Genomic DNA, 18,849 nt, shown 5'->3' with positions numbered 1-18,849 from the left:
GATCGCTTGAGCCCAGGAGTCTGAGGTTGCTGTGAGCTAGGCTGATGCCACGGCACTCTAGCCCGGGCAAGAGAGCAAGACTCTGTTTCAAAAAAAAAAAAAGAAGTTAAAATGCAGAAATAGTCACGTCTAAGACCTTGAAGAGACAGGACTGTGTGAGGTTCAGAGAATCTCCACTGTCCTTTACGTAACTGCTGGGGGAAGACCAGGGCCAGAGTCAGCGAGTCGGGGTGAGAAAGAGTAAAATCAGACCGTCCCCAAAACGTCACCACCGGTGCTGTGACCTGTTCTCTCCTGGTCTAGCAGGTTCACCTGCCGCCGTTGTGCACAAATTCCAGGAACACAGACACCGTCCGGGTCACGAAACACCCACAGAGAAGTCCCCAAGTCCCCTCCCCCAGCCGCAAAGCAGCTGCAGAGAGTCCAGGCTGGGGAGGGCCACCAGCACTGCTGCTTAGAAGGGTTGTTTTTTCTTGTTTGTTTTGTCAAAAATGTGACATTTCTTACTTTAGATGTTGTGAAAGCAGCGGGTTCGTCCCATCCAAGAGGGAAAATGATGTTTCTTACGGCACGTAGAGGGTCTCCCTCCATCAGGAAGAGAAAAACGGTGCCAATCTGTTAATTGACACAATCGAGCTTGTTTATTGGCATCTGAAGTCAAACCACCACGCTCAGGGGCTGAAACAAGGGAGGCTAAGAGCACACGCGGACAAGCCCAGCCCAGACAGGTGGCTGCTCTGGGGGCACCTGGGCCTGCATGCCGGGGCGAGGACCACAGCCGGGCTGCTGCTGTCCTAACGTCCCTCGTTCTAACACACGTAGAGTTTGTTGTTTTTACTCATGAAAAGATTAGCTGCAGGAACGACCAGAACTATTCCTAGGCTTTCTTCGGGGTGTGGAAGACGACAGAGATAGGCTCTGATAACATTTACACAAGGCCACCCAGGACAAGGCCAAAATTAAAATTTTTTTTAAAGATGACTCTTAAATTAGTTCTATTTAAAGAGCTATAACAAGAATGATTTTTTAATCTTTAGAATAACCTGCAACAACAAAACATTCAACTCATCAATCAAACTACATACGACAAGCCGATGGTGCCCTGCAGCCGTGTTTGCTGACTGGCTCTGCCCACCCCGGTGCCGACCTACCCAAGCCCAGGGCCCCTGTGTTAACTCGAAGCACCTGATATATTTGCCTTCACCATTTCCAAGAAGCTAAAGCCATTTGTAGGTTTCTAAGGGAAAAAAACCCTAGCTAAAGTGGAAAAAACAAAAAACCTACAACTGGCTCACCGGGTGGAAAGGAATGGGTTAAGGGGCCACCCCTCCCAGGTCTCCCCAGAGGCCTGGGGGCACCAGGCGCAGGCCTGGCCTGGCTCAGCAGCGGCCAGATGGACAGTCAGTCAAACCAAGTGCCAGGCTTTGAGCAGAAATACCAGCGTTTTCACATGCATCCTACTAAAGAAAAAAACCTAATTAATACTAACCTGATTAACTGTTTTGGCCTGTGGGTAACCTGGAAAGCTCTAGGTAAACCTAGAAGCTAGACTCTGCATGAACAAACATGTTGGATAAATTACTAGATGATGCTTTAAAAAATAATAAAACCAAACATCTTCTAATTCGAGCCCAAGTAGGTCAGGAACGGTGGTCCCCAGAGAGTGAGTCTGTCCCCGAGAGGACGTTTGCTGACACCTGGAGACATCTCTGACCGTGGTGACCGGGGGCTGCAGGGTGCTCCTGGCCCCGAGCGGGGGAGGCAGGGGTGCTGCCCAGCATCCGACAGTGCGTGGGACCCCCCAAAGGGCTCTGAGGTTGGGAGAGAAGCCCCGGCCCGTGGGCATGACCTGGAGCCGGCCGGACATCTGCAATTCGGACAAGCCCAACAGCCCCGTGCCCTGCCGGTGCCCGGAATTTTCCTAGCACCTCCCATGGGTGAGGCAGGAGGGCGAACGTCATCTTCATTGGTCAGACGAGGACACAGGAGTGAAGGGCTAATTTATTCACCCACAGCCCCCGGCTGCTGACTGTGGGTCACTTCCCAAACCCCAGGAGTGAGAGGCACGCAGAACTCAGGTCTGGGGTTTGGAAAGGCAGGCTGTGTTATGGGTGAGTAACATTCCACGGTGGAGCAAGGCGTGGAATCCACCCGCGTGTCCATCAGCGGACGATGGCTGAAGTGGAACACTACTCAGCCACGAGAAGGAGAGGTCCCGTCATCTGCAGCAGCACGGACGGGACTGCAGGGAGGTGGAATAAGCCGTGCACAGAAGATATTAATACATGTAGGCGCTTAAAAAAATGGAGCTCCTAGAGACAGAACAGAGTGACGGTCCCGGAGGGTGGGAAGGGTAGCGAGGAGGCGGGAAGTGGGGCTGGTTAATGGGTGAAAATAGAGTGAGACGGAAGGAAGAACAGCCAGGGACAGGCGGCACCACGGGGCGGCTGCAATGAACAGCGATTATCGTATATTTCGCTATGATTGAGGCTGGACATGGAACGCTCCTAGCACAAAGGAATGACAAGCGCTTGAGGTGGTGGAGCCCCCGGTCGCCCAGCTTTGATCACTGCACGTCGTACGCTTGTATCGAAACACCACACGTTCCCCACAAACGTCTGTCATTATGCACCCGCGATAATCAAAAATTAAAGAGCAGCCTGGACACGACCACGCCCGGAACCCAGGGCTCTCCGGAGCGTGCGCAGCATCAAACCTCTCTGCGGAGCGAGGCTGGAGCCGTCACGCCGGGCGGGGCGCGTGGGTCACACGCAGCCTGGCTCCGGGCCGGCCAGGGCTTGGTTGCCAGGTGAGCAGAGAGAAAACGTGCAGATTTTAGGGTGTTTTGGACTTTAGAACTACAGATGCGGGATTTTTACACCGGTAAGGGCGAGGTGACGAATCCCAGACTGATTCGATGGAATCAGATAACACCTATTGCTGCTGCTGAGCAAAGCGCCTGCCACCTGTGCAGGGTCCTGCTGGCCTGAGAGGGACGGGGAGTTTATGTCCCCAGTGAGCTCCAAAGCCATGGACCTTCTCCTGCAGAGGGACAAAGAACAGGACTGGCTCACTGGATTGTCTCACTTTTTTGGGAGGAGGTGAGGAAGGGGTGTCGTGAGAAGTGTCCTCTCATCGCCAGACAGGCGACTTCAGTTCAGGTGAGTCGATCCCCAGGCTGCTCCCATTTCCCTCCAGTAAGAGAATTCTGGAGACCTGGTGATTCTTGGTGCCCAAAGCCATAAACACTGCATTCGGTGATGCTTCGAGACACCCCCCATCCAAGGTGCCACTTCCTAACAGAGCAGTGGTCACGAGAACTAGAATGGTCCTAAACCCCACGTGCACACAAGGATCCACTTTGGCAACATCCCCATGGGGAGCTGCAGAAACTTGCATTCCCCTCCTGGAAATGAGGCCTGATCCCTCAGGAATCCTCCGTCCCCCGGGTGGGCAGAGGGGCTCACAGTGGCAGCACCCGGAGGAAGCACCGGCCACCCCGGGCAGCACGGACCTCAGGGCCCCCGTTTCCTGGTTGATGAGGAGGAGAATAAATGTGGTTGGCCTCAAAAGCAAGCCCACAGTCTTAGGTGTGGGCCTACGGGGCGTGCTGCATGTTGATCCCTTAATTCTGAAATGGGCCACGTCCCAGAGGTGTGGACATGAAGACATTTAAGCAGCCCAGAACCAGATGGACACAGGGACCAATGAACAACCACAGACACGAAACCCTGGACTCTGAGAAGGTGGACCCGTTCCCACATCAAAGACCCAGCGCTCACGCACCCCCGTCTCCCCCCCCCGCCCCTCCCCAGGGAGCAGCACTCAAACCAAACACAGAGGCGGCTCTTGGCCTAACACGGGCCCCTCCACCTCGGCACCGGTGGCATTTGGGGCCTGATAGCCCTTGGGGGTGGGGCCATGCTGTTCACTGCAGGCTGCTGGGCAGCACCTCCGCCCTCCACCCCCAGGCCAGAGCAGTTCTTCCCTCCAATAATGGGACAACCAAAAACTGTCTCCAAACATCGGCAAAAGTCCCAGGGTGAATCACTCCTCCCCTCCTGGGCTGGCAGTCAGAGGAGTTGACTCTCTTCCCAGCCCCGCGTGACCAGTTTAACTGTGAAATAACAGAAACCGCTCCCTTCCTTTCTTCCCGCACCCACGGAGCCCCGGTGAGGACTGAGGCAGCCGCTGTCCTGAAGGGGCCTGGGCTCAGGGCACGACCGAGAACTGCGGCGGCCACGAGAGTCGCAGCTCTCCGGGGTTTTCTGTGAGCTGCGAGTCTTCGGTGACTTCAAAAGCGCTTTGCCATTAATAATTACAACGGCAAAACCTCATCTGAGGATGCTCCAGCCCCGAAGACCTTTTTTACAGCCACTTTCTCTGTGAGGAGCTGCCCTCAGGCTGGGGCGCGGCGGGCTCTCCAAGCACAAGGTGGAACGCTCACCCGTCCCGCCCAGATAAAAAGAAAGAGGAGAGAGAGGGCAGAGAAAGTCACTCAGTGTGCACACACATGCCCTGCGGCGGGGGCAGAAAAACAAACCAGCCGTTGCCAGGGGCAGCTGAGAGACCCTCTCGGACGTCTGTGCAAATTCAAGAGCCGGGAGGAGGGGAGGGGTCGCGACGTGCAGAGTCTAACGTGCTCGATCCACGTCGGCGAGCGGGGGGGAAGCGGGCCCAGGAATGGAAATTCACAAGGGCGATCTGACCTTGCACAGAGCCACATAATTAAATGATAAAACAATAATCTGGAAATACTACGCTTAGACCCGTCCTTTCAAAACTACCCCCGAATCAGATGATGCAAAGAAAAGCCTCAGAACCACAGTGTAAACAAAGCAAACCAAAACACAGGGAGAAAAAAAAAAAAAACCACTCTTTCCAGCAAATAATAAACACATGGGTTATACAGACAAATGAACAAAGAATATGAGCGGGCATTTCACAGAAGGGACAGATGACTTAGGAAGCAGACACAGGAGCCGGGCCAGCCCCGGAGTCAGCAGCACACAGAGCCCGCGGGGCTGGGCGCAGGGCTGGAGGGAGTTGCAGAAATCACTGAGGCAGGAATCCTCCCAGCCTGTTACAACGACAGTCCCTGCCATATCCCGGGATAAAGGAAATGATACAGTGACTAGCTGTGAGCATTAATTAACACAGATCTCTCAGTGTTCTACAGCTTAGAAACGGGCGCCACCTCCGCAGCCCACGGACTCGGGCTGGCAGAACACAGGGCGGAGGGAGCGAGACGTCAGTTCGATGGAGCACTGTGGACGAGCCAAGCGACATCGTGGAAACCATGTAGCAAGTAGAGAACAGTCACAACGGTAAGGAGAAAACAGCATACAAAATACATTTGCCACCATTTATAATAATGCACATATTTCCTTCTGTTCTTACATGTATATATATACACACACATATATATATAAATACCGGGAGGAATCAGACTAAAATGCTAACAGTGATTTTGGAGGAATTAAATGATTTTTCCCTTGTTCCCATTTTTAAGGCTATGTTACATTTTATAAATTTAGTATTTTTTTTCCTAATAGCGCTGAAATAAATAACACAGTCCACACTCCACTGGTACCTTCCCTTCCAACACCCCTCGGCCCTCAGTGGCCAGGGCGCCGAGAGTGGGAGGGGAGGCTTCGCTTTGAAGCCAACACGGGGGCGGATGCCAGGGAGGTGGGTTGGGTTTTACATTAACGAGGAGAAGCTCAAAGTGGCTGTTTCTCCCCATTTCTCTTAATGTTTCCCCAAATTCAGCCTACGCTGGGAACAAACACGCCACTTCTGTAGGAGCGAGAGCTGCACACAAACACGACGACTGGGGCTCGCCGAGCCCAGCGGTCCGGGCCAGGCAGTTGACATCGGCCTTTTGGGCTCCGTCTCGTCCCTCCACCCTGCACTTCCTAACTCCAACTCGCAGACCAGGCGTCCGCGGAGCCCGGGGCCACGGCCTGCGAGTAAGTGCCCCCGGCCGGGGCTGCCATGCGCTGGGGGTCGCACACTGCCCCGCGGGACCCGGTGTCCGCTCGCCTGGGCCGTGCTTGGCGGGAGGCGGGTGGACAGTGGCCTGTGACTGCAGGGCCCTGGGCAAGGGGGAGGCAGGAGTCTGCATCACGGCACCGAGGAGTGGGGGCAGCACTGACCTCGTATATGAAGTACACCTTGGCCCCCACGTATATTCCCATGCGCACCACGGCGCGGACGGCGGCGTTCATACCTGCGAAGGGAACAGGGACAACGGTTACTGAGGAGCCTCGGGGAATTCTGGCTCTGCCACCCTCTCGCCGTGACTGTGGGTAAACTGCATAACCTCCCAGCCTCGGTTTCCCAATATGAGAAATGGGTGCCACACGTGCCTCTAGGATTGGGGTGAGGATGAGGAGAAACAGAGCAGAGCGGGGTGCCCTGCAGGCCGAGGGGCCAGCCTAGGAGAGCCCGGGGGGCTTTCGGTTCAGAACGGCACCGCCTGGACTTGGTATGGATGTGTAGGCAACGCCATCCGACCACAACGTGACACAGGGGACAGGCGTTTTTAAATAGCCAAATTCTGTGTCTGTGATGTGAGGAGACGCAAAATGGACTATTTCATCACCGGCTACGGGTTGGGCGGGGGTGGGGGGACCCTAGGCAATGGGCTTAAATACAAGATAGATCACGTGATTTTGTGAGAAGAAAAATTAAACTGGCATCCTATAAACAGTCATACCTAATCCAGGTAAATCGGGAAATTTCCCCCACTTTATTTAAAAGAAATTAAGAGCAGCATTATGCAAAGTATCATCATATAGGTCTGTGAGACTCGATTTCGCTGTCCGCTGAAGCCCACCCTGGGCAGCGGAACACTTATCTGAATGGCCGTAGCCTCCTAGAGCCACGTCCAGGCCACGCGGAAGGAAAGGCAGTTTGAGGGTCTTTCACCCGACGCTTCTGCTACTGTTCTTAGTCATAGTTCAGGTGTCCTGGGGCTAATGCATTTTGTTGGGGTAGCCTGACCTGGGAATCAGACACCTTTCCTCAGTGTCCCTGTGGACAGAATGCAATCCTCCTGCCAAGCAGAAATGTTAGCATTTGGAAAGGAACCTCTTCACAATTTGCAAAAGTCTAAACCCCAGTCCTCAGGAAAGGACTGACCTTGTTATGAGAACCAAAAATGAACTTTCGGACAGTCGGGGAGCAGTTAAGTAGGAAATATGCGATAATTACTCAAAGTGCAATAGAAAAGACAGGTCATTAAACCGTTTTCTCGATATCACTTGATACCAGCCGTATTCTACAACAGCTTCTCACTCACTACAGGGCAGGGAAGAAAGACCGTCCCAGGACAGCTTCCTCCTTGAGCTCAGAGCATCTTCCACGGCCCCCAGCAGCGCCTAGAAAGTGCGGGGCGAATCCTTACTGACCACTCTGGGGCGGGTTCTCGTTTGCAAACGCCTCCTGAGATTCTGTGCTGATAACATTTAAATTGTAATTTTTTTCAAAAACAAGGAATATATTGATGCTAATGCAATGGTTTGGGTGGATCCTTTTATCTCCTATGTTGTCTGGAGAATGTCAAATCTCCCCCTTAACCACTTTTGACTGCACTGAAGCCTTTTTTCCTGCATGTTCCTGGTACTCATAACCACTCGAGCACTAATTTCAATATTTAAATTCCCTTTTGATAAATGAAGTCAGGTTGCTCACTGCTCATGCTGGTTTGTCAGAAAGTGAATGTCAAACCCACCCTCTTGTACTCTTGCTACTGGGGTCCTTCCTACGGCTCTCTCTGGTGACCCTGGGACGGGGAGGTGGGAATCCAAAGAGAATTCTGTCGGGGGGCTGGCACCCCAGGTCCAAGTCCTCGTGGGCTGCCCGGGCCAGGGTGTCTTGGATTGAGGTCAGGTGGAACTTGAAATAAATCTGCGGGGGGGGGGTCCTCCCTCAACCATGCGTCCACCACCCCAACATGAGGACTGAGCGTCCGCTCTGGGCCACACGCTGGGGCAGGACGCCACTGACAAAGCGGAACTGTGACAATAATTCAATCACACCCAAAGGCAGAAGGTTCCAAGAGCTAAGGAGAAAGTAATGGGCGGGGCAGAGGGTGCGGCTGCCTCCGTCTGTCCGTCCATCCGACCTTGGAGCCGGCCTCCCTGAAGAGTGACATCTGAGGACAGGCGGGAGGAAGGTGGGGAGGTTCACAAATGGACATCTGGAAAAAGCACTCGGGCAAGCAGGGGCCTGAGGCTGGAGCGTGGTATCTTGCTGCACTCCAGCGGGGGCTGCAGGAGCCTGGACAGCGGCAGCTGCCCCTGAACATCACTCTGAGCCTCCACACAAACACTCGCACAGGGACCTTCTAAATATAGGCAGCGACACGACAGCCATCGCTGTGACCACGCAGCCCCGTGGCGTAGCCACCGGCCACCTATGTCTCCGCCAAACGGAGATGAGCTGTCTGTGTGCACAGGATTTCAAAGACTTAGTGGGGGAAAAAAGGATGTAAAATATCTTATTAATAATCAAGACAATAATTGATTATGTATTAAAATAGTGGGTTGAATCAAATATAATTATGTTAATTTCACCTTGTTGCTTTCACTTTTTTTAAAATGTGGTCCCTAGATCATGTGACACTCCATACAGATCGCAGGGTACCGAGGCAGCCCTCTCCCGCTGGGCAGAGGTACCTTCGAATCTACTCTTTAAAACCGTCCTTGATGTACCGAGTACATCTTGTCCCAGCGACCAACACAAAGCTCCTCATTAAACGCTGGTAAAAATCCACTCCAGATGCCACAATGTAATTAATTTCCTGTTGATGTTTTTTTGCAGGTTTTTCCACTTCTTGCTATTACAAGCACTGCTATAAAGAATACCCTTTGACCGACCTACCTGTATCCGGCTCTGTGCTACGTGCTCAGTCTTCCTCGCTGCTGCACTGGGTGAGCTCCCACCCACCCCACACCCTGCCCCACTTGGGGCCCCTGTCCACCCGCGGGGGGCGCCTGTGGGTACCCAGCATCCTGCAGCCCCCCGGGACCCTCCATCTGTGGCCCAATCCTGCTCGAGAGACCCCTCCCCCTTCCCCACGCGTGTCCCTTATCAGAGGTAGCCGGTAACCCGCACCTGGCCTCCCAGTTCACAGGTAAATCCAAAGTCCTCCCTGCCTCCGGCTGCTCCCGGAGCAGGTCCGAGGTCCCTGACCAGGGTCTCCCTGGGCCCCGCCATAGGACAGGAGCTCTTCCTCCCAGCCCAGCTGCAATGCAGCCTGCCCGCCCCCTCCCGGAAGGAAGAGGCCCCGCTCTGTGCCCAAAGCCTGCTTTGGCACGCGGAAGGCATTGAACACGTGGAAGGGTCGCAAACACGGAAACAAGATCTCACCAATATTAAACCAGGGCTGACAAAGGAAGGATGAATGACGACCTGAGGTTACTATATTCCACCCTCCCTGTCATTTCTCATCAGAAAACTTCTGATCGCACCACTTACGTTTTTAGATAGGGGTTCCTATGTTAATGCATCTTCTCAGTTGAAATTCTGGCCAAAGTCAGAAAACGATCACATGGGACTATGGGATGGTCTTATCTTGGAGAAACGTCCAAGGAGCTGATCTGCCTGGGTTTGCCAACCGCCCCATGGACCCCAGCTCGGTGTGGCACACGGCCCCCCAGGGGACAGGTCCCCAGGTGGCTCCAGGCACACTAAGGACAGGGATGGGCTGGCAGGGGCCCGGGGCAGTCCTGCCTTTTCTCTTTTGCCTGGAGACTTTCACTGAGGCCAAGTGCCCGGGAGGAGGGGAGGGGGGAGAGGAGATGGGCCCAGCGACGCCTTCATTCTGCAAAGGAAAACAACCAGGACCCCATCGGGCCACTTGAGATAGCAGAGCCAGGAAGCAGGACCTATAAATAAGTCTCCGAGTCTCAGTGTTCTGTTCTGCCATGTGTCCTGACAAGCACAATGACTGTAATTCCCAGCAAACGGCTGGGTGGTGAGGACGCAGAGAACAGAGGAGCGGGGCACACGCTTTGGAAAAAATAAAAACACAATGCAAGACAGAGCTTGCTGAGAAGAGTAACTCACAGAGGGACTGGACTCCCTCCTGGCACAGAGCCGTGGGTTCCTTATCCAAATGCATGTTTGCACTATCGCCACAATGGCAGCGGACTTCCAACTTGGCACCTGGTGTTCTCCACGACCCTGTGCTGCCTTATCTTCATCTTCCCAACTCTAACTGCTTCCAACGGCCCATCAGATGGGCAGAGCTCATTCGAATAGCCCCAATTCTCCCTGATAAAAGGTTGAAGCCCTCCATCAAAAGCTTTAGTTTTCCATAACCAAGGGGGGAAACATGTTTTCCTGGAAAGATGACAAAATGTGTAGCTGCTAAGGGTCATCTGACTATGTCATACAAAGCTATTTGCATTCATAGAAAATGATGCAATTTCACCAGCCTACCCTTGTACGATGGGGTTACACCGTAAATCTAACACGCTCCCTCCTAGACGCAATGATGTTTGCTAAATTAATTATGTTTTAAACTGAAAAGATCCCATTAAAGAACACAGATGCAGAGGTCCAGGATGGTGTGTGGGCCAAGAGGCCCGCTGTTCCCAGTGTCCCTCTGCGCCTTGCTGGGCTCTGAGGCCAGCAGAGCTCCAGGCCCCGAAGGAGCCCACGCAAGACTCTAACTTGGTGTTTGATAAACTCGTGTGAAATGGAAGCATCAACTTAGCACCTGGGTCAGGCCTTCCGGAACCTCACGCTGCTGACTATAAAGTTCTAACATTGAAGTATTAACATTGCTCTGAAGACAAGACACTTTTTATCAGGACGGCAGCTAGAACTCGTAGTCACCTGCCACTTCGCCAGTGGAGATTCCAGGCAGAGGACAGCCAACAGCCATTTGAGTCCCTGCCAAGCACGCCGGGAACACGCTGGTGAACACACACAGGTGCCCATGGGCCCTGGGCCCGGCCCTACCTCTGAGCCCTGTGAACTCAGGGAAGGCAGCTCCTCTCAGCTTCACCTGCTCAGTGAAAAGTGGGAATAAATGATTAATAGTATCCGGGAGCACTTAGCGCCTGCCACGTAACCAGGGGCCCATAGACACTAGCTGTTCCCATCGTGCCTGGAAAGACTTCTACGTACTCAATTCACGTGGACTTTCCGTAAACGTGGTGTGGCCGTCCACCTCGCCACACGCAGAAAGGACTCGACTTCCAAATTCCGCCTACCCTGCGGATGCACCCTCAGCTCCGCCAGGCACAGGCCCTGAAGAGGCCACAGCCTGTGACTAAGGCAGTGATTCATTTTTGGGGAGGGCGTGGGTACTTAGTCATGGCAAGTTTGTCCATCCAGCCCAGCGGTGTGGAATCATTTCAGGTCAAAGTGAAAATCAATTTCAATGTGCAGACATTTCTAGCGACAGTAGAAGATACCCAAAGAATGAGGAAAAATAAAAAAATAGCCTCAGATTATTCTCTTCCTTAGTTTGGGGGCTGGAGAGTCAGGAATACAGATGGGAGATTTTCAGTTTTATTTTATAATTAAGTTATAAATTCCTCTGGGGTTAAAAAGCACTCCATCCCACTGGATCAAGTGTTACACCATTTTTGCTGCCTTGTTTGCTATCACTATAAAAAGGTGTTTTCTGTTCCACCGACAAAGCCGCTGTATAATTATCTGCATGATTTTGAGCAAGTTGGGTTTTGCTCACTTTTGAGCACCAACTAGATGATACAGCCCGTCCAACATGGTCTGGCGGACGGCGCGGCGTTTGGGATTAAGAGCTGGCAGAGCCTGGCTTAAATCCTGCCACAACCACGCTTGAGCCTCCTGGCTTTACCTAAGCGACATCTCCCTGGGGGTCTTTCTCCCTCCTCCAAAACGAAGAAACACGTATCTTGCGGCCGTGTCGTTAGGCCTGGAGGTGGGAATTGAAAAGCTCCTAGTGCCTAAGTGCTCTCAGTAAAGAGTAGCTCCAGCCATCTGGACGGAGAATGGTACCACAGTTTCCTACCAGATTAGAAAATCACCCTAAAATTGAAGTCCTGAATTCATTCTCCTTGATCTCCAGCTACAAGCAAAATTCTTCTATCTTGGGGGCGGGGGGGAATCAAGTACCGAAATAATGTAGAACCATGATAAAGTGGTGAGAGAGTGGGGGTCTGACAGACGACATCTGGAGCCGATAACCTGCTCTAAGGATCTGCTCAGCTGCCGCCAAGACCAGGCCCTCTGCGCACATCTGGACGTGAACTTCCTCAGGAAGAGACGCCTCCAAACGCTCACGCGAGCTCAAGACAGTCTCGCAGCGGGGTGGGGCTGTTCACATGGAGTCAGTGGCTTCAGCTCTGTCCAAGGGACACCGCCCAGACAACAGGCCAAGGCGCGTCCCCAGGACAGCCCAGATGTGGCGCTTGTGGGCCTGACTGGATGCCACCTGCAGAGCTAAGAGCAGCCGCCTCTGATGGACCAGAGGCTGCGCCATCCAGGCCACGCTCTCCCGTAACCCTGGCTTTCAAAGTATCCTTTTCCAGGAAGACGGGGGCATGGACTTCCCAACCTTGGATGTGCACGGTGGCTCCTCACAAGCGGCAGCTCCGGGATAAGGAACAGAGAAACGGTGACTGCGCCGAACCACGGTGATCTCACCCGCCTGTACACCAACCGCCAAATATTTTAGCAGACTTTTGCACGGGGAGCTCAAAGAATGACCCATGAACCTGTTTCCAACAATACAGCGCCTTAATTCTAAAATAACCTTGACGCCCCGACCTTCCAGCCCTGCTGACCGACAGAGGTCAGTTCCCCTTCCTGTGCCAACGGCTCCTTCTCCTTCGGGGCGCAGGGCGGGTCACCAAGGCGCTTCCCCAGCTCCAGAAGCCCTTTGGGAAGTCACGCCCGGTCCCACCCTGACCCCAGACGACCCTCTTCATACAGGCTCATCCTCGGGCAAGTTTAAGTAAGGCGGGCCACGCCATTTCCATTTCAGTTTCCTACTTGTTCACTCCCAGCCTTTGCTACGTCACGTATTCTGAGAAACCAGCACCCCACGAGGCACGCTTGTCCTGGGAACGTTTTACTAGATACTAACGCTGGAGTCACCCTGCTTCCCTGGACGGCGGGCCTGCGGCGCGGGGCGGCGACGCGACCAGGGTGTCCCCGGGACCCGGCAGGGCGGCTTCCCGGCCCCGGGGCCCGCGCTGCTCTCGGGGGGACTCTGCGTCGCGCACCGGAGTGGGGCCCCCCAGGCGCACCGTGAGCGACGGGCTGGGCATCACGTACGCGCCCGTGGCGGGCGGGGCGGCGCCCAAAGCGCCCCAACCTGCTGCCCCCGCGCCGCCCCGCCCGCTCAAGGGCACGGGGAAGGTCACCGGCAGAGTGGGCAGAACTTGAGGGCATCGGGCCGATCCTGGGATCATCCCTTTTCGGTGTGCTGTCCCGAAACGCGAGGAAAGGAGGCACCGGGCTGCCAACCCATCTCGGGCAGGGGGAACAGGGGAGAATCAAAGTCAACCCCGCTCAGCTGGGGAACGTGTCTGCAGCCGGCGCACTGCGTAAGGCTCCAGGGCCGAACGTGCCCGGGAAGCGCCGGTCTCCTGCCGAGCGGCTGGCTCTGCCCCAACCGGGGATTTACGCCGACCGGGAAACCCCACCGTCTGCGAACCCCGGCGCCCCCACGTGCACCCAGGGCTGCAGCCCGGGCGCCCCCTCTTCTAAATTTTAAATATTCTCCCAGCGCGTCCGGGGGTCCCGGCTTGGCCCCTTCCTCCTGGAGATCAGCCTCGCGTTGCAGGGGAGGGGGGAGCCCGGAGCGCGCGCGCGGGCGCCGGTGACGTCCCCGAGGCTGGCGGGGAGGCCCGCTGACCCATTTTAGTTTTCGGTTTTGTCACGAGCCGGAAGGCGACAGGAGGTAAGGGCGGAGGAAAGCCTCTTTCAAACCTCCCGGCGGAAACGCGAGGCGCTGCCGGGCCGCCGGGGCAGCCCCGGGCGGGGACCCCGCGCTCCGGACCCCGCGCGCCGCAGTGCAGACGCGGGGACCCGCCCGCGCGGGGGACGCGAGGAGGCGGCAGGCGCCGCGGGGACCCAGCCGTTTCTCTACGACATTTCAGGGGCGGGGCGGGAAGACCGGGCTGGGGCTGTGGCCTCGGAAGTGCCGCGCGGTGCCTAAACCCGCAGCCGCCCCTGCCGGGGTCCAGGTGCCCACGAGCTCCGGGCGGCCCCGCCGTGCGTCTCAATTAGAAAAATAAACGTGGAGGCAGAAAACTCGCTGGTCTTCCTGATGCAGAATCCTAACGCCGATTCCCTGCTCCCCGCACCCCCCGTCCCTCCCCGCAGCCGCGCCCCGGTCCCGTCCCCCCACCCCGCCGCGCCCCGCGCCCCGGGCCGAGGCGGGCGGCCGCACCTTGGGCATCCCCGCCGCTGGTCAGCACGCCGATGGCCTTGCCGGCGCCGGAGAGGTTCTCCAGGAACTTCCGCAGGGAGCCCTTGGTGGTGGGGGAGGCGGCGTCGTCCATGGCGAGCAGGCCGAGGGTGCCGGCTCCCCGGGGCGCAGCAGGCAGTGAGGACCCGGCCCGCGCGCCCGACTCGGAACCGCCGCCCGGCTGCGCCCCCGCCCGGCCCCAGCGCCAATGGGCGGCGGCGGGCGGGGCCCGTGCGCGCGGGCGGAGGCGCGGGAGGGCGGGGCGCTGAGCTTGGGGGGCGCTGGAGGTGGGGTTGGCGCCTCCAGCGGGGGCTGCGGGGAGCATCGCTGGGGGAGGCGCGAGCAGGCGGGCTCTCTTGTGTTGGGGGCTTCAGGGCGGGGTGAAGGGGGGCGTGCTGCAGGTGGGGGCTGGAGAGGGAGGCTTAGAGCCGCAGGTGCGTGTGGGGGGGTGCAGGGGGCAACGCTTGGGGACGCAGGAGGGCGGGATTTCGTCGGTTGGGCGGGGTGGACTAGGGTGCTCGCAGGCGGGGCGCAGACCCACGGAGACACCCCCTCTCCCGCGCGGCCACTCTGGCGGTTGGAGACCGAGGAGGCAGAGTCGCGCGCCGGGCTGGGCGCAGGGTTCCCCCTGGGGGCAGCTCTCTTGGAGCAGCTTGGGGGGAGATGGGTGGGGGAGTCGCCGGGGTGGCTTCCTGCCGCCTAACCACCCCGCAGGTTTCCCCTGCGCCCGGGGTCCGGGAGGAAGAACGGAGAGCGGGTCCTCCGCTCCGGGGAACAGCGGGCGCGGAGGGCTGAGCGGTAACGGAGCCCTTGTTGGCGCTCCCGGCCCGGCCCAGCCCCGCACTGGGGGGCGAGGAGGCGTTGCGGGTGGGAGGGTGTCGCTCCACCCTGGCAGACATCCTCGTGCCAGGCCTGGGAGCTGAGGCAGGCGGGAGGGGCGCGGCGGGGCGCTGGGACAGCTTTCCTGCGCGAGGACGCCCGCGCGCCTGGACCGGCAGCCGGACCTCCGGGGGCTCCGCTGGGAAGCTGCAAGTCCAATATGCCCGGTGACTGATCATCACGGCCAGTCGCCGTGCTGTGCTGCAGGGGCGCGTCCCCCACCGGGAGCCCGGGCCTAGCAGGCACCCAGGCCTTTCAGAAGTCATCTGGGAAAGGAGGGAGGGCGCAGGCCGGAGTCCACCTCCTGTGCAACCAGTGCTCCTAGAACAGACAAAAGACGGGAAGGGAGACCAAGAAAAGGCCTGTTCTGTCAGCCAGAGAAGTCTGCCCTCTGCCCCAGCAACACGAAGGGGCTACTTACTTTAGGGCTATCCTGGGCAGGAGACGAGGTACACAAAGCCGTGTTGGACGCGTGCCGCCGCCTCCTCCGGCCCAGCGCTCTGATCATCAAAAATTTATTGCAAAAGAGAAACAATATCAGCTGTAGACAAGGCCGGGTGCTCTGATCTCCACCCTACCCAGAATTAATGGAGCAGTTCCCAGCCCGCAACATGCTGGAAATCACCTGCACAGCCCCCGCCCCCAGCCACTCAAGCCTGGGGTCTGGGAGCGCAGCCAGGTGAGCTGTGTTTTTAACAAGCCCCGGGTTATTCTGATGAGTCAGAGCCCGAGAGCCACAGCTCTAATGGAAGCAGCCTGAGCATCATTGTTCTAGCAAGAGAGGAGAGGGCCGGGCGCAGAGGGGGGCCTTTACCTTCCCAGGCAGGAGGGCAGGGCCAGGCTCAAAGAGCCACCCCCCCCAAGTGGCCCACAGCCAGGATTTGTGCAAGAAAACAGGAGGGCTACCCCGTCCTGCCTTTCTGGACCAAATGACACTTCAATTTGGTGCACACAATTCAAATCCCTTTATCTTCTTATAAAATTAATATTTTTATAATTTAAAATCAGGGAATCGGTCATCTGTCGTCAAATTGTAACACAGAACATGATAGATACAAACTAGCAGTTCAAACATGACGTAAGTGAAATAAATTATGAGTGAAAAGATACACTGGAATAGCATCCAATTGCTGTTACAAGTACGGCAATAAATACCTATCGATAGGGAAATATGTTCAGGGCATTGAAGTAAAAAGGCAGCTTGGTGTGAGTGCGTGCCTATAGATGTAAACGCAGCTGGGTATTTTATTTCCTTCCTTTTGCTTATTATGGGTAATATAATTTTTTTCTCCCATGAACAAGTATTGTTTGGGAAATAATACGAACATCAACTGAACATTTCTGTAATTAACAGTGTTACATCAGAGAATGTGGAGAGAGACTGTTCTCTAGTGAAAAATAATTGGTGTTCACCTGTAGTCCCAGCCACTCGGGAGGCTGAGGCGGGAGGATCGCTTGGGCCCAGGAGCTGGAGGCTGCTGTGAGCTGTGATGACACCACTGCGCTCTTCTCAGGGTGACAGAACGAGACTCTGTCTCAAAAAAAAAAAATGTTATACATAAATTTCCCATTTAGAAAAAGAAAGCATGATTTTAGCATTGTTAGAATCAGGTAATTTAGTTATAAAATGCTGCCTCTGAATATTGATTTGCAGGTGTCTTCCATAGACCTGGGACCTGTGTCGGCAGGTGCAGGCTTGAGTTAATAATTACTCGTTCTCGAAACTCCTTTGCCGCCAGCTGGGCACTGAAGAGGCTCACGGCGGAGGCGTCCGAGGGCAAACTCGCTGAAATGTTTGAAACCGAGCCGTGAATGGTAACGCTCGTCTGACTCGCCGACAGGCACACCCAGGGCTGCGTCCCTGTGTTAGCAGGGCACGCGGTGTCCAGCAGGAGGCTTTACCTTTTTTGGGTATAAACTTTGAGATTCTGATATAAGCCACAGGGCCTCTTCCTCTGCCTAAAAGCAGGCACAACCACGCGTGGCATGGTTTGGAGAACTCGTGGGCCTGGGCTGGTCCCCCTGCATGAGGAGGGCGAGTCTGGCCCTCCAGGGACGCAGTGCAGGTGGGGGGCACAGCCGTGGTCCCACGCTGAGGGGCAGACAGCTCTGCACTCCCGGGAGGGCCCAGGATGCTCTTATCTTAAAAGTCCAAGCCCAGAGCCGGTGGTCTCTGTGCCCAGGGCAGCCTGACTCAGCAGGGTAGGGTGTTGCTTCTGCGTCCTGGGCCTGCGTGGGGGGGGCAGAACTTGCCGCTTATTCATGCCCCCGCCTTTGCAATGCCCTTTCGAAGTGTCCTCACTTCAAAGCTTCGGGTGTTTAGACGGCTGACCCCTGCGCAGCACTGGCCTGAGCCTCGCATGTGTCCGCCTACGTGTGATTTTCTTCCCACTCTGTACCCCTGAGACAGCAAGACCAGCCCTCCTCTGCCTCCTCCCGAACCTTCATGTAAGCTGGAAATAAAACCCTAAGTCCCCCACCAACTGAATGCACCCCTCTTGGCAAAGGCAACCCCAGAGAAACCTCAAAGACTGAGTTCATGGCCACGGTGGGCGGGGTGGTGGGACGCAGCTCCTTATACCCGCTCCCGTCCGGAGTTCAGACCTCACAGCTGACCAGCGTTCGTGTTAAAATAGCGTAAGACTGACAGACGGGCTCCTCGTGGCAGTGAGGTGCCAAGCTATAAACAAGACCCGAGGCTGTGCCATGCCAGGGTTAAGGCTGCCGGCCACGGATCTCGCTGACCCAGACCCTTTGACCCGCTCTGACTGCGTCCTTGTCTTAACTTAAACATTCCTTTCTGCTGACGCCAAGTTGTAGACAAAGCTTCCTTCCTTTAACAAACTGCAAATTAACCTCTGAACCCACCTGTGACCTCTAGGCCTCTGCTTCACGATATCCCGCCTTTCCGGCCGTGAACAGGCACTGGAAGTATCACAGCTTTTGGACACCATAACGCGCACCGGGGCGGTTAGAGGCTGTGGGGTATTTTGCCTTCGTTCCTCCCCGTGTGGCGTCGTGGGTCCACCGCGCAGGTGAGCTTACCTGCCTGCAGGCTCCTGCCAGGAGAAAGGGTCGACCTTCCCACGTGTGAGCCGCCACCCGCTGCAGCCTTCTGTCTGTGCAGCCCACCCCGTGTGACTGGCGCGGACCTACTTATATGTCATGGCACCTTCTCTAACCTCTCGGGGAACTGCGTCCTCCAGAAACCCAGAGAGAGCTGGAAGGGGCTTTTAGGATCACGGAATCCACCCTCCTCATTTGGTAAAGAGGACAAAGGCTCGAGGAGGGTGTGCTGGCTGAGGCCACGCCATGGTTGGGTCTGATCCTTGCACAGGGGAGGGGGCTTCGGACACACATGAAAAAAATTAAATATTGGCATCCAAGCTCACGCTGGAAGACCTCACGAGCATGATTCAAACTGAAGGGTACCAGGTGGGCGCCAGCTTCACCTCCACCCCATTTGAACATAAATCCTTCTGAGCCCACGCTACAGCTCTGCGGGGAAAACTTGTCACCAATCCCCAGGGCCACCAAGCCGCAGGGTC

General features: G+C 56.1%; 1 protein-coding gene across 1 annotated transcript in view; it reads right to left on the bottom strand.

Annotated features, from left to right (window-relative positions):
- PFKP (phosphofructokinase, platelet) overlaps window positions 1-14,633 on the bottom strand; it is a 66,480-nt gene extending 51,847 nt beyond the window's left edge. The window contains exons 1-2 of the mRNA XM_012664929.1: window positions 14,405-14,633; window positions 6,159-6,232 (exon numbers count right to left, since the gene is read on the bottom strand). Coding sequence (XP_012520383.1) covers window positions 6,159-6,232; window positions 14,405-14,516 — 186 coding nt within the window. The 5' untranslated portion in view covers window positions 14,517-14,633. The remainder of the gene's footprint in view (window positions 1-6,158; window positions 6,233-14,404) is intronic.
- Between the last annotated feature and the right edge of the window lie 4,216 nt (window positions 14,634-18,849).

Source organism: Propithecus coquereli, unplaced genomic scaffold (assembly GCF_000956105.1).
Source record: "Propithecus coquereli isolate 6110/MARCELLA unplaced genomic scaffold, Pcoq_1.0 Scaffold94, whole genome shotgun sequence".
NCBI lineage: Eukaryota > Metazoa > Chordata > Mammalia > Primates > Indriidae > Propithecus > Propithecus coquereli.
This window is presented reverse-complemented; position numbering and strand designations above follow the sequence as displayed.